The following is a 14,582-nucleotide window of genomic DNA, read 5'->3' on the forward strand; positions in this document are numbered from 1 at the left end:
TCCAATAGGCAATGTGGCTCGAAAGATCAAATATAGGGCTTTAAATTACGTGATTGTGGGAAATGATTTGTTTAAAAAAACTGCAGAAGGAGTATTGCTGAAATGTCTGAGTGAATCAGAAGCATACTTGGCAGTTTCCCATGTTCACAGTGGGGCTTGTGGGTCACATCAAGCAGGCCATAAAATGAAATGGCTTTTATTTCGACAAGGTTTGTATTGGCCTTCGATGTTAAAAGACTGTATAGAATTTGCTAAAGGCTGTCAAGAATGCCAAAAGCATGCAGGGATACAGCATGTACCTGCTAGTGAGTTACACTCCATAATCAAACCTTGGCCTTTCAGAGGATGGGCTTTGGACTTAATTGGTGAAATCAAGCCTGCTTCTTCTAAGAACCAGCGTTATATCATAGTTGGTGTCGATTACTTTACAAAATGGATCGAAGCAGTCCCTTTGCCAAATGTTGATCAGGAAGCAGTAATTAGTTTCATTCAAAATTATATTATTTATAGGTTTGGTATTCCCGAAACAATTACCACTGATCAAGGTTCAGTTTTTACTGGACGAAAAATGCAAGAATTTGCCCAAAAAACTGGCTTTCGATTATTAACCTCAACACCATATTACGCGCAAGCAAATGGTCAGGTCGAAGCAGCCAATAAGATTGTAATTAACTTGATTAAAAAACACATTGCCCAAAAGCCAAGAAATTGGAATAAAACGTTAGATCAAGTTCTATGGGCATGTAGAAATTCTCCTAAGGAATCAACTAATACTACCCCATTTCGACTGACTTATGGGCATGATGCTGTACTTCCGGTCGAAATACATTTGCAATCAGCCAGGGTACAAAAACAAATGGATATTCCAATCGACCATTATTGGAAAATGATGTCAGATGAGTTGGTTGATTTAGATGAGGAGAGATTAAGAGCATTAGAAGTTTTGACTAAACAAAAAGAAAGAGTTGCTAAAGCTTATAATAAGAAAGTGAAGTCAAAAACTTTTAATATTGGAGATTTAGTTTGGAAGGTTATCCTGCCCATGGATAGTAAGGATCGAGCCTTGGGCAAATGGTCCCCAAATTGGGAAGGACCGTTCAAAATAATTCAGATCTATTCGAATGGTGCTTATAAGTTAGAGGAGCTAACCCCTCAGAAACGTACTTTGAGCATAAATGGTAAGTATTTGAAAAAATATAAACCAACACTGCTCGAAGTTAAAATAAGCATAGAATAAGAAAAATACTGGAAACATAAAAATGGCGATAACAGTAAATTGCCACAAAAGGGCATTTGTCAATATTACATAAAAAGTAGAATCGAAATACAGAATTCGAAATAAAGAAATTATAAGTTCTACTAATGCATGACCAAGTCCTCATATAGTTTCTTCAAGGTGGCCATCTCTTTAGTTAAGACCTGGTCAGCACTCTCCATAACTCTCGCCTCATCTGCTACAGCTTGAGATGTGCTAAAGGCCTTCAGGCCTTCCCTCCCTTTTTCAGCAACCAGCTTCTGAATCGAATCAGCGGCTTTCTCCTGGAGTTCTTTGCGTTTGGCCTGCTCTGTTACAATTTTCTGCCTTAGATCATCGACCTGAGACAGCAAATTTGTAATAGTTGCCTCCCAGGAGGAGATGTTATCATCATAGGCTTTGATCTCAGAAGATCCTTCTTTCGCCTCTTTGGTGAGACGTTCGACTTCATGTTGAGCAGCTCGGGCTTTCTCGAGCAGAAGGATATGTGCCTGTTTCTGGGCATCCAGTCTGGCGCTATTTTCGCGTTTTTTCTGCACGGTACTTGCAAACTGGTCGATGATGGCCTCGATTTGGATAACTTTGCCTAGAATCTCATCAGAGGTAAGGGGGTTGTGCAATTTCTTCAAAAAATTCAGGTGTCCAAAAGCAGCAGAGGGGTTCTCTTCAATGGATTTAAGTACGTCTTCCCGTGCGTATTCCATTGATAACTTCAAGAGCAGGCAATCTTGGCGTACTGAAGAGGTTATGTCAGCATCAGAGGAGGACGAAGCACCAGGAATCTTTTCACTTGAGGTGTTGGTTTGACTGGTGTTCAGCAGGAGTCGAAGGGCTGCAGCAGGGTCTTCGTCTTGCATTTGAATGAATGTATCCTCTGCGATCCCTATGCTAGCGGAAAGCTTAGATGTCGAAGACGCCGGGAAAATGTCCGAACCTCCAGCTGCAGCCTCTTCTATGGCCTCTTCATCGGAAAAGTTTTCTTCGGATGAACTTTTCTGACTCGATCCATGAGGACTGCTGGGTCCAATGCCCTGACCTTCACCCTGTTCCTCAACATTCACTGCATCCGTCTCAGGAGCGGAAGATGTTCGAGCATGTGAGGGTATTTCTTCTACAGAAACATTTTGTTGTACCTGATTCGAATAATCATGGAAAAAGGTTAACAAATAGTTTCGTGTAAGCTATGATTAAAATCACATTAAGAATGATACCTCGACGGTAGGTTGTTCTTGTGGTAAGTCCGGTTGCTCGACAGGGTTGCCCATCTCAGCAATAGAGGGAGTAGTCTCTGCTTCAGTGCCGTCAACATCAGTCGAAGGTGGTTGGACGTCAACAGGTTGATTGTCACTTTGTTCTTTTGAAGACTTAGTTTTTTTCTTTTTCTTCCTGGCTGGCTCGCCACCCTCGACAGTCACAGAAGGTTCAGGCTCGACCTGCTTCACTTTCTTTTTCTTCTTAGGCATTTGAGCCTGGGAATTGCCTGCCTCTGTTTGGTCAGCAGATTTGGTCGAAGTCGCAGGTGATTTTCTTTTTCTTATAAGAGGTCTTTCCTCTTCTTCCTGTGTTATGAGGGTAAAGAAATGTCAGAATATAGACTTGAAAGAGAGTTATAATATTGACATTAGAAATAAAACTTGCATCTTTTTCTTCGTCTAATTCGATGACCACACGCTTCGAGCGTTTTGAGGTCGTGGTAGTCTCAGTGCTATCATCTTTCTTTTGACTCTGAAAAAATAAAGAAATATGAGGCAAAGACGTTAAGAGTAAAAGATAAGTTCAGAAGAGTTACCTTCTCTTCTTGTTTCCCTTCTTGGATCTTCACCCCAGTGGGTTTCTTGGGTCTCACATCAGCTCGAGACGTTTCGGTGCTTTTCTTTGTCATGATTGTTTTGCCTAAAAATAAGAATATTAGAAAAGGCAAAAGTACATATCAATTTAGAAAGTCAAAAGTAATTTAATACCTCGAGCTTGAAGGTTTGAGCGGATATTCTCGACCGTTGGTTGGATAAAACCACTCTCAAGTCTGGAAATCATGATAGTAGTGTCTCCAACTGAGCGGGTCGAATAATATTTCTCCCACCAGGTAACAAACCCCATGGTGCAGAAGTGGGAATGGTTGAATTCAAAAGGATGCAGGTTATAGTTTTCATCAAGAGAAATCTTCAAAAACTTCTTGAAAGTCTTTTCTGAAAGATTGGCCCCTCTTATGACGTCTCGAGGATCTTCGAACAAGCTTTTAGGACGGATTTGCGAGAGGCCAAATTGTCTCGAAACCAAATTAGGCTGGTATCCAACCAGGCCTAAATAGTTCGATTGAACACCTGTACGACAAGACAGGATCTGTGGATTCAAGTAAAATGACCATATTTCGTTCACTTCTTCTTCATTGTCCGGATCGACAGCAGGAAAATAGTCAGTGAACCAGGCCGGGCCAACCTCTCGACTAATGAATGGAGCATGTTGGGGAAGAAACTTGTCAAAGCTCAGAAAAATCCTCATGTACTTTAGGAACAGCTTTTGTGGGTTTTGATCGAAGGTCTTGGGTGTTAATCGAAGTGCTCTCTGGCCTTCGATCGAGCGATTCGCAACTTCTTCAGCATAATCTTGTGGGATTATTAATCCCATTTCTTGTTCGAAAGTGGCATTAAGCCACAATTGGAGAAGCCACATAGGCCCGGACACTAAGAAGGAAGACCCATCCTTCGATTTGTTCAGATCATCACATGCCTCACCAAGCGATTCGTATAGCACTGCTAATAAGAGGCGTCCAAATCCAAAGTTCTGACCTTCATGAATTTGTAATGCCATTGGAATAAATCTTTTGGCTACTTGCAAGGATTTCGTGCAAAAAACATAGTGAGATAGCCACAGAGTTAAGAAGGCTACGTGCTCTTCATCAGAAACCTCCTCTTCGACGGGTCCTTTATGTTCAGCTATATATTTGGAAAAGGTGTTTTCCTTATATACTAGTTTGATATTGTCACTAGAATTGGTGGGGTCATAAGTTTCTCCGCTAGGCCTAAGGCCTGTGAGGGCGGCTACATCTAAGAGAGTGGGGGTCATCATACCACATTTAAATTGAAAGGTGTTGGTAGAAGACTCGAAAAAGTGCATAGCTGCTATCAGCATTTCTGGTCGATATTCAGGACCATATCGAGAGAATTGTATCAAGTCAAATATGCCATATGTCTTCCAGAAATCCTCATACGCTTGTTCGACTCGATCAAGCCAGGGTAGGTAATCCTTATGGGCTATTGACGGGGCGGATCGAAAGAGTTTGTGGGGTTTACTTAAACAATTGAAGTTGTAAGGCTCACTATCAAAAATCCTAGGTTCGCAAGTTGGGTAGCAGGGAAATACCTTGTTCATTGAACTCGAAAGTGACTCTTGGTCTGGCAGAGGTCCACCGAAAGCGTAAACTGTCCTTTCCACTGCAAAAGGGATCATCACCTCTGATTCCCAGGTTTCTGTTTGTTCGGCGTCACCATGTGGTTCTGGGACCACCTTCTCTCCGTCATTCCTGACTGTAAAACGGTGCCATTTCCCAGCAAACGGAACTGCTTGTCCTTGCGACATTGTAAATCTGAAAAGGGATGATTTTCTCGTGAAAGGTTTAGTAGCTGATGGAATCAGTGAGTAAAGGCTTGGATTCACGAAGAACAACGGCAAAGCTCAGAGATACGGTGAGGTTGATGATGAAAGGAGTAACAAGTTAATAGGAAGATCTGAAAGTAAGATGGTTTCGCCGGAAATATGAAGCAAAGAAGAAGAAGGGTTTCAGAAGCAAAGAAGAAGAAAGGTTTCGGGGTTTCGGAAGCAAAGAAGCTGAAGGGGTTTCTCTGAGGTTTTTGGCGCTATTTATGGAGTTTTACTTTAAAAGAGGGAAAATAATATAATAAGAATCAAGGGTCAGAAATCAATCACATCAGATTTCCCTTTTAACTCCCCAGCGTGACACGTGTCCCACTCTGCCTAGAAAAGTGGAATCAATGATGGGTAGTGGGAGATCGAGGCGACGGTTACCATTAAACGTGCCATCGTGTCGCCGTTTCAGGGAAACTGGTAGAAGAAGAGAAAAAATGTCAACTTCTCATCTTCCTTCGATCTCGAATCGAAGCAGACATTTTTTGGGGGCAATTTGTTAGCCCATATTTTTGATGAGCTAAAAATATGCTCTAAATTCGAATTTTGTTAGATACTGTTCGAATCGAGGGCTTCGAATCATTGGGCGAATCAAGCTGGCATATGGTCGAGTCGAAGTCGAGGCAGCAAGATTTCTGAACTTAGCGCAATTTTTGACAAAACTTCACAAAATCAGCTCGACTTCGAGCAATGTGGATAACCGTTCTAAGGAGCAGTTATGTGCATGCAAGGTGTACGTAGCAGGACACTTGGCATTAGGATAGTGTTCGACCGTTAGGGCAGTTTATTTTTTGAAAGTCTATATATAGCAGTTTTTTAGTCAGATTTCAGGGTCGCAAATCATTTCTACAAAATCCTTAGATACTCAAAGTACCCAGCGCAGAGAGAAACGAGTACGCAAGGAGAATGTATGTTTGTGAACCATTTTAAAGTTCCTGTAAACTTTACATTTCGAATGCAATTTACGTTTCATTTTATATAATTCCTGTCTTTTAAATGGTTCATTCGGTCGAATGAACTCACTGCTCCTTTACATTCTACAATTTACTTTTCCCTTGCCGATTTACTTCCAGCATTTCGATTTCTTTCGAATAATTTTGCTTTCTGCAAGCCTCAGAACCAATAAAGGTTTGTTACAATGATGTACATTCAAAGCTTTACATCTAAAGCAAACACACAAATGGCATGCTCCTGAGATTCACTAGTTGGTCTCGCAAGCAATTAACTTAGACTAGCGGTTGTTTACCAAATTCCAGCGTAAACAGATCGACATGCATGTTATCTGTCATGCAGTTTGTGGTAATGTTCAAGAATATGGCAAACAACTATTCTACAGTGACAACTTGATAGAATCCCCTTCTCAATTACTTTGGTTCCAAGAACATCGGTTATGAGAGATACATCTGACCAAAATTTCTTGAGTTTGTTCTGCTGATAATGAACCTTCATTGGCAGTGGCTTTGGGGTTTCAGACCAATCTAAACTTGTGGTAAAAAGAGTCCAATCAAATCGATTTGGAGATATCAGATAAGGGATATAAGGATATACCCTTTGATCAATTCAAGAAAACATGCGAGAGTAAACAGAACTTAAGAAATGAATGATAAATTGAAAAGTGTATAACCTTTTCTTTGATGTGCAATGAGTTTTACTTATTTCACTTTTCACTTTTTCTATCATACTAAATTTACAAACAAGTTCCTTTTTACTTGAACAACCTTTGACATGACTCTTTCTGATGTGTCATTTTTAATGCACCAAAAACTGTGTCAAATATATTGCAAATGAGTTTTACCAAGAACAGCATTAAATTAGGCAAAACTCTAAAAAGGTTTGACTTGTACAAGAAGGAGGTCCAAGGATCAAGTGAAATTATCTTGGACACCACTCCAGAGTTGTTCTAACAACTGATCTCATTAAAAAATGAGAAAAAAAAACACCTGAAGATCTTATGGAGACTTTACATATTGCAACAACCACATGGTATCATTCCTCTATAAATTACAAATCAATGAACTCTGTTGTATCCACAGTTCAGCCTCCAAACAAACAGTGTTTAAAGAATATATTTTCTGTCTTGCACTCTCTAGAACAAAGAAATATGGGTCCGGCTCCTATTCAATCATTTGCATTGCCAGCAATGCTTCTCTTCTCAATGATCATCATACCCCAGCTTGCACTAGGGGGCATTACCCGGCACTACCATTTTGATGTAAATCTCAAAATGGACTTGATATCTTCACCTAAGCCAGCTTACTTATTTGAAAAGGAGAAAAAAAAACGTTTCTATTGCACATTCTTTTAGTATAATTTACCATGTCTGTTTGCATTGTTTCATATAATGGCTTTGGCTTTCTGATGTAGATAAAATACCAAAATGTATCACGACTATGCCACACAAAGAGCGTGGTCACAGTGAATGGCCAGTTTCCTGGGCCACACATTGTGGCTAGGGAGGGTGACCGTCTTCTTATCAAAGTGACTAACCATGTTCAGAACAACATCTCCATTCATTGGTAAATTAATTTGTTTAAAATTCCTAGTTTAAAAGAAATTGAACATATTATTCATAATTTGTGAGTTGAACTTATTTTCATGTGTTTAAATTGGTTACCCTCCAAATAGGCATGGCATTCGACAGCTTCGATCAGGTTGGGCTGATGGACCTGCCTATGTGACTCAGTGCCCCATTCAAACAGGCCAAAGTTATGTCTACAATTACACCATTTTTGGCCAGAGAGGCACTCTCTTTTGGCATGCCCACATTTCATGGTTAAGATCAACTCTCTATGGTCCTATCATCATTCTTCCCAAGCAAGGAGCTCCATATCCCTTTACCAAACCTTACAAGGAAGTTCCCATCATCTTTGGTAATAAGAAAGTGACTGTGACATCATACCATAGTGTTCCTATATTTACCTTAATGTACTTAGGAATAACCTATCTTTGACATGCATATAACAACATATTTCAGGAGAATGGTGGAATACAGATCCTGAGGCAGTCATAACACAGGCATTGCAAACAGGTGGAGGACCAAATGTGTCTGATGCCTACACTATTAATGGTCTTCCAGGGCCATTGTATAACTGTTCCGCTAAAGGTATATATGTCATGTGCTAATAAAAATATAGTAACCGAATAATACTTCGTTTTATATGATTACTAGTGGTTAAGACCTAAGACCATAAGCTTATGAATTAAAATTGGATATGTTATGAATATATATGAAAATATTGTTCTTTTGCAGATACATTCAAGTTAAAGGTCAAGCCAGGGAAGACATACCTTCTCCGTTTGATCAATGCTGCACTCAATGACGAACTCTTCTTCAGCATTGCAAATCACACCCTCACAGTGGTTGATGTAGATGCAATTTATGTTAAGCCATTTGACACTGACACTATTCTCATTGCCCCTGGACAAACCTCCAATGGTCTTCTCAAAACCAAATCTCACTATCCTAATGCCACATTCTTCATGAGTGCTAGACCATATGCGACTGGCCAGGGTACTTTTGACAACTCAACTGTGGCTGCTATCCTTGAATATGAAGTTCCACCACATTTTGTTCACTCAACAACTTCAGTCAAGAAGCTTTCACTCTTCAAGCCCATCCTCCCTGCCCTTAATGACACTTCTTTCGCAACAAACTTCGCCAACAAGCTTCATAGCTTAGCAAGTGCTCAGTTTCCTGCCAATGTACCCCAGAAAGTTGATAAGCACTTTTTCTTCACAGTGGGCCTTGGCACAACTCCCTGCCCTCAAAATCAAACTTGTCAAGGACCCACCAATGCAACAAAATTTGCAGCATCAGTGAACAATGTCTCTTTTATACAACCAACCACTGCACTTCTTCAAGCCCACTTCTTTGGTCAATCCAATGGAGTTTACTCCCCTTACTTTCCTATTAGTCCATTGGTTCCATTTAACTATACAGGCACTCCACCAAACAATACCATGGTGAGCAATGGGACAAAGGTTGTGGTTCTTCCCTTCAACACAAGTGTAGAACTAGTGATGCAGGACACCAGCATTCTTGGTGCTGAAAGTCACCCTCTCCATTTGCATGGCTTTAACTTCTTTGTTGTTGGTCAAGGTTTTGGTAACTTTGATCCAAAGAAGGACCCTGCAAACTTCAATCTTGTTGATCCTGTTGAAAGGAACACAGTTGGTGTCCCATCTGGTGGATGGGTTGCTATCAGATTCCTTGCTGATAATCCAGGTAAGTATTGATTACCTTTTTGATATCGTTTTGCAGTGTTATAGGCTTATAGTTAATGAAACGGTTCCTTAATTTGTCATTCACGTAAAAATATAAATAAACAAAAAGATACTTTGGCTAATATAGACAAAGTTGTAAAAGCCTTAGATCTTTGTTAAACATTAAACTAGTTAAAAGAAACCAACAAGGCTGATTTAGTTGGTAATTAAGGAACGAACGCATATCCCTTAAGGACATGGATTTGATTTTCGCGGTTGATGTAAGGACTTTGTTAATGAGTAATACGTAAGTACTTGTATAAGTGCTCATTGAGTTTTGATACTTGATCTTAGTAAACCACCAGAATTTAACTCATCTAAACTTTTCATAATAATAAAAAAAAAAACAAGGGATAGGAAAAGAGTTTTTCCAAAACCAAACCCTTGTTTATGAGAATAAGATTGAGGTGTGATAACTTTGTCTGTAGTTGTATCTAGTGAGTAATTAGCAATAATGTGGCTAGGGAAACTCATTTAGACACTACAAATAATGTACTTTTAAATTAAAACAACATAGAATCATGCACATGCACAATAAAAGACATTGCCATTGGACATAATAGGGACTTAAATTTTCATTGTTTTGCTTATTTAATTTGAACCTTGGGAGTTTACTGCAAATTATGTATGCAGGGGTATGGTTCATGCATTGTCACCTTGAAGTGCACACCAGCTGGGGTCTGAAAATGGCGTGGATTGTGTTGGATGGAGAACTTCCAAATCAGAAGCTGCTTCCACCTCCAGCTGATCTTCCAAAGTGTTAAATATGGTGTTGGTGTTTTCGTTTTTATCTTTTTCCCATTTTTTCTCTCTCCTTCAAATGGCCCTTTTTGGCATTCTTCATGGGCTAACTGACATTAGTTTCATTTTTTCCTTTGGGAGATGAGGTGAAAGTGTGGAAAGTAATATTTAAGGTGTGTCAACAATAACTGATTTGTTCTTAATATTGTAATATTCTTTCATTTCAATGAGGAAACCATGATTTTAATTATCCGAAGTATTTGAACATTATTCTCTCTCCTCTCTCTAACTATATAATATTTCATTTTTAATATTAGATTAAAATAGAATTTTAATTCATTATCTATTATTTAGGTTTTAATTTGGTCTCTTACAATGCTTTTATTAGACCAAATGGGCTCTTAAATTTTTTTACCCTAATGATATCAATTTTAATTAATGTGATATCTCTCACGGTTTCTCATATGTCATCATGATGACTAAATTAGTGTAACAAATTCATGTTGATTAAATTAGTCGAATGACCAATTCGGTCTAACAAAAATACTTTTTTTTATCAGCAAAACAATTTTCATCATTCAAAAAGAGACAAAGAATATCCCACCCTTACAATCACTATGCAGTCACACAAAACCAACTAGAATTTTTACCTCTGATTAGTGTCCTATCTCTAAGAGAAATAATTAATGGACCAAAGTAAATATTTTAAATGTAAGAGATTAAATTAAAACCTAAATTATGAATAAGAGATCAAAATTTATTTAAACCTTAATATTAACTATAAAGTATTTTTTTTAAATACAATTAAAATATTAACATAAAAATAATCAATGATAATATAAATCATACATTAGAAATAATTAAAGAAACTTATATATAATTAAATAACCTTATATATATGGGTATTTGAGTCTTCTATTTTAATATATTTAAAGACTGAGATTAACCATTCATTCTCTCGCATATGAAAGCTATTATTTGCAAGACAATGTAAATGACAATTATGAAGTATTTGGTTGATCAAAATCTTATGCAACTTTTCAACAAATAAAATTAGATCATGCGAAGAGCTATAACATATGTGATTACCATCAATATAAGAAAATTAAAGTTAATAATAATCAAAAGAATTTTCTGACTTGAAACCATGCTGTGGTATTCAAGACTTGTAAACAACCTTTCCAATTCCAAGGTCTTGTTATCAGACAAACTATGCAATACCAAGACTTACAAGTGCAGCCAAGAAGCTAGAATGTTTAATTCCAAGATTGCACATGAAGAAATTTGCAGTTTTTTAAACATTATTAAGTGTACTATGCGGGGTGTGTAATATTTTATGGTGCTCTTTGTTTTAATATATAGAAAAAAGTCCTTCGCTGCCAGGTACTACATAGTAGTTTTTTCATTTGTAATATTAATATAATAACTATTTTAATTTACATTCCAACATAAAAAAAATGTTGAAGATATACTTTTGTTATTGCATAATATTTTATTTTTTAGTTTTTAAAATAGGACTTAGTAAATAAGTTGGTTTCCTATATTTTAGGAGTGAGACAGTTTTAATGAATTAGCCTAGTCAATAAGTGATTCCTATCTTTAAGGAACAAGTTAGTTTTAATATTCTATTTTGCTAATATCTTGTTTTCTAATTAGTTTATCTTTTGCTATTTATTGTATCGCTGCTGAGAACAATTTGAATTAGAATAGAATAATTCTATTTCCTCCGCAAACGTATTGTCTCTCTTCTCTCCTCCGTTTTTTATAATTTCCTCTACAAAACCAACAATTGGTATCAGAGCCTTATTCTTACGAGACCTGTACCATGGAAGGTGAAACAAGTTTTTCCCACATAACTCTTCTAATCTTTGATAGAGAGAATTATGATCTTTGGGAAGTGAAAATGCAATCCTACATGGAGTCTTTGGATTTGTGGGATGCTGTGGAAGAGGATTATGAAATATATCCGCTGTCTAAAAATCCCACCATGACCCAAATTAAAATTCACAAGGAAAGAAAGATGAAGAAGGCAAAGGCGAGATCAAGTTTGTTCACTGGTGTTTCACAAATGTTATTCATCAGAATCATGACTCTTAAATCACCCAAAGCAATTTGGGATTATCTAAAAGAGGAATACGCTGGAGATGATAGAATACGAAGCATGCAAGTGCTGAATTTAAGGAGGGAATTTGAGCTTCAAAGGATGGAAGAGTCAGAGACAATCAAAGAATACTCAAACAAATTGTTGGGTATTGCCAACAAGATAAAGTTGTTGGGAAGTGATTTTGCTGATTCAAGAATTGTAGAGAAAATTTTGGTAACGGTGCCAGAGAGGTATGAAGCATATATAGCTTCATTGGAGAACACAAAGGATCTGTCGAAAATCACATTGGCAGAAGTGCTACATGCCCTGCAAGCTCAAGAGCAACGAAGGTTGATGAGGCAAGATCGTGTTGTCGAAGGTGCTTTGCCCGCCAAACATCATGAAGTTGATGAAAGCAGAAAGGATTTTTTCAAGAAGAATCAACCAACAAGCAATGAAAATTGTACAAACAACCAAAACAAAGGTAAGGATAAAAAGAAAAATTATCCACCTTGTCAGCATTGTGGCAAAAAAGGTCATGCACCTTTCAGATGTTGGAGGAGACCAGATGCAAAATGTAACAAGTGCAACAAGATAGGACATGAAGCGGTGATCTGCCCCAACAAAAATCACTATGATGAGGGAGCTCAAATTGCTAATCAAGAAGAGGAGGACCAACTGTTTGTGGCCACATGCTTCTTGAATAGTGAATCAAGTGAAAGTTGGTTTATTGATAGTGGTTGTACGAATCACATGACATATGATAAGACTCTATTCAAGGATTTGAAGCCAACTAATGTCTCAAATGTCAGAATTGGGAATGGTGGCTATATTCTAGTAAAAGGAAAAAGAACTGTTACAATTTCAACGTGTTCAGGTATCAAATTAATATCAGATGTTCTTTATGTACCTAATATTGAACAAAACTTGCTAAGTGTAGGTCAATTGATTAAAAAGGGATTTAAAGTGTCCTTTGAACATCAACATTGCTTTATCTATGACAATTTTGGCCGGGAAGTTCTAAGGGTTAAAATGAAAGGTAAAAGCTTCTCATTTGATCCAGCAGAGGAGGAGCATAACACCTATTTCACTCAAGTCACACCCACAAAACTCTGGCACAAGAGACTTGGTCATTGTCATCTTGAAATAATGCTAAACATGAAAAAAAGGAAATATGCAAAAGAAAATTTGAAGAAGTTTCAAATGGAGGAATGCAAATCTATTAGCACACCAATGAATCAAAAGGAGAAGTTTAACAAAGAAGAAGGTGTTGATAACATTGATGATGGATATTATGGGAGCTTGATTGGATGTCTAATGTATCTCACTTCAACAAGGTCAAACATTCTATTTTCTCAAAAGAACAAAACTAGAATTTTTGTTGACAATCAAGTAGTCATTACTATTGCAAACAATCCCGTGTGTCATGGGAAGACTAAACATTTCAACATCAAGGTTTATTATTTGATAAAGATGCAACAAAGTGAAGAAGTGAACTTAATTTACTGCAAGTCTAAAGATCAACTGGGTGACATATTTACAAAGTCACTACCTATCAACAAACTTGAACTCAAAGAATTGGAGTTTGCAGTTCCAAAAGCAAGGAGGAGTGTTGAAGATATACTTTTGTAACTGCATAATATTTTATTTTTTAGTTTTTAAAATAGGACTCAGTAAATAAGTTGATTTCCTATATTTTAGGAGTAAGGCAGTTTTAATGAATTAGCCTAGTCAATAAGTGATTTCTATCTTTAAGGAGCAAGTTAGTTTTAATATTATATTTTGCTAATATCTTGTTATCTAATTAGTTTATCTTTTGCTATTTATTGTATCGCTGCTGAGAACAATTTGAATTAGAATAGAATAATTTTATTTCCTCCGCAAATGTATTGTCTCTCTTCTCTCCTCCGTTTTTTATAATTTCCTCCACAAAACAAAAAAAAAAAATCATCAGTGTTGAATTTAAGTTCTATTTTTGTTTGGTGATTGAATATGAGGACTAGAAGTCTCTAGGAAAAGCAAAACGAGCAATATCTGTCCTCAGGAAATTACAAATAAAATTAGGAGGAACATTAGGAGGAACATCAAATGCATGAAAATCAGTAGGCATATTTGAACTATGCTTGGTCAATAAATCCACCACTTGATTGGCTTTGTATAACTGCTCTCACTTATATCTTCGCAACACATCCTCCCAAGGAATAGACCCCATATTCTGGAAAATGGCGTGGATTGTGTTGGATGGAGAACTTCCAAATCGGAAGCTGCTTCCACCACCAGCTGATCTTCCAAAGTGTTAATTATTCACTAAAAACTTGCGGCCATAACTTTCTGAATATGGTGTTGGTGTTTTGTTTTTATCTTTTTCCCATTTTTCTCTCTCCTTCAAATAGCCTTTTTGTCATTCTTCGTGGGCCCTTGTATAACTGATCTCACAAAGGTATTAAGTGCTAAAGCTAATTATACATTACCCATGTATCATTTTTGCTAATTTATTAGCAACATATATTTCTTCACTTACACAAAGATATTGGAATGGAATGAAACACATACTTCATTATCTTAGTTAGGGGTACTACGAACATGGGCTTGTTTTAT

General features: G+C 37.3%; 3 protein-coding genes across 3 annotated transcripts; 2 read left to right on the forward strand and 1 right to left on the reverse strand.

Moving 5' to 3' along the window:
* Positions 1-1,359: 1,359 nt before the first annotated feature.
* LOC114397267 lies at positions 1,360-2,718 on the reverse strand. Its single transcript, XM_028359354.1, has 2 exons — positions 2,467-2,718; positions 1,360-2,388 (listed from the first exon to the last, which is right to left on the reverse strand). The coding sequence occupies exons 1-2, from the start codon at positions 2,716-2,718 to the stop codon at positions 1,360-1,362; spliced, it is 1,281 nt and encodes a 426-aa protein (XP_028215155.1).
* A 4,224-nt stretch (positions 2,719-6,942) lies between these two features.
* Positions 6,943-10,112, forward strand: LOC114396009 (laccase-17-like). Its single transcript, XM_028357903.1, has 6 exons — positions 6,943-7,109; positions 7,262-7,413; positions 7,523-7,767; positions 7,872-8,000; positions 8,148-9,122; positions 9,794-10,112. Exons 1-6 carry the CDS (start codon positions 6,999-7,001, stop codon positions 9,922-9,924), a joined length of 1,743 nt encoding a protein of 580 aa, XP_028213704.1. The 5' UTR covers positions 6,943-6,998; the 3' UTR covers positions 9,925-10,112.
* A 1,614-nt stretch (positions 10,113-11,726) lies between these two features.
* Positions 11,727-14,284, forward strand: LOC114397268. The gene is made up of 2 exons (XM_028359355.1): positions 11,727-12,705; positions 14,184-14,284. Exons 1-2 carry the CDS (start codon positions 11,727-11,729, stop codon positions 14,282-14,284), a joined length of 1,080 nt encoding a protein of 359 aa, XP_028215156.1.
* The last annotated feature ends 298 nt before the right edge of the window (positions 14,285-14,582 follow it).

The sequence above is a fragment of the Glycine soja genome, chromosome 18 (genome assembly GCF_004193775.1).
Source record: "Glycine soja cultivar W05 chromosome 18, ASM419377v2, whole genome shotgun sequence".
Taxonomy (NCBI): domain Eukaryota; kingdom Viridiplantae; phylum Streptophyta; class Magnoliopsida; order Fabales; family Fabaceae; genus Glycine; species Glycine soja.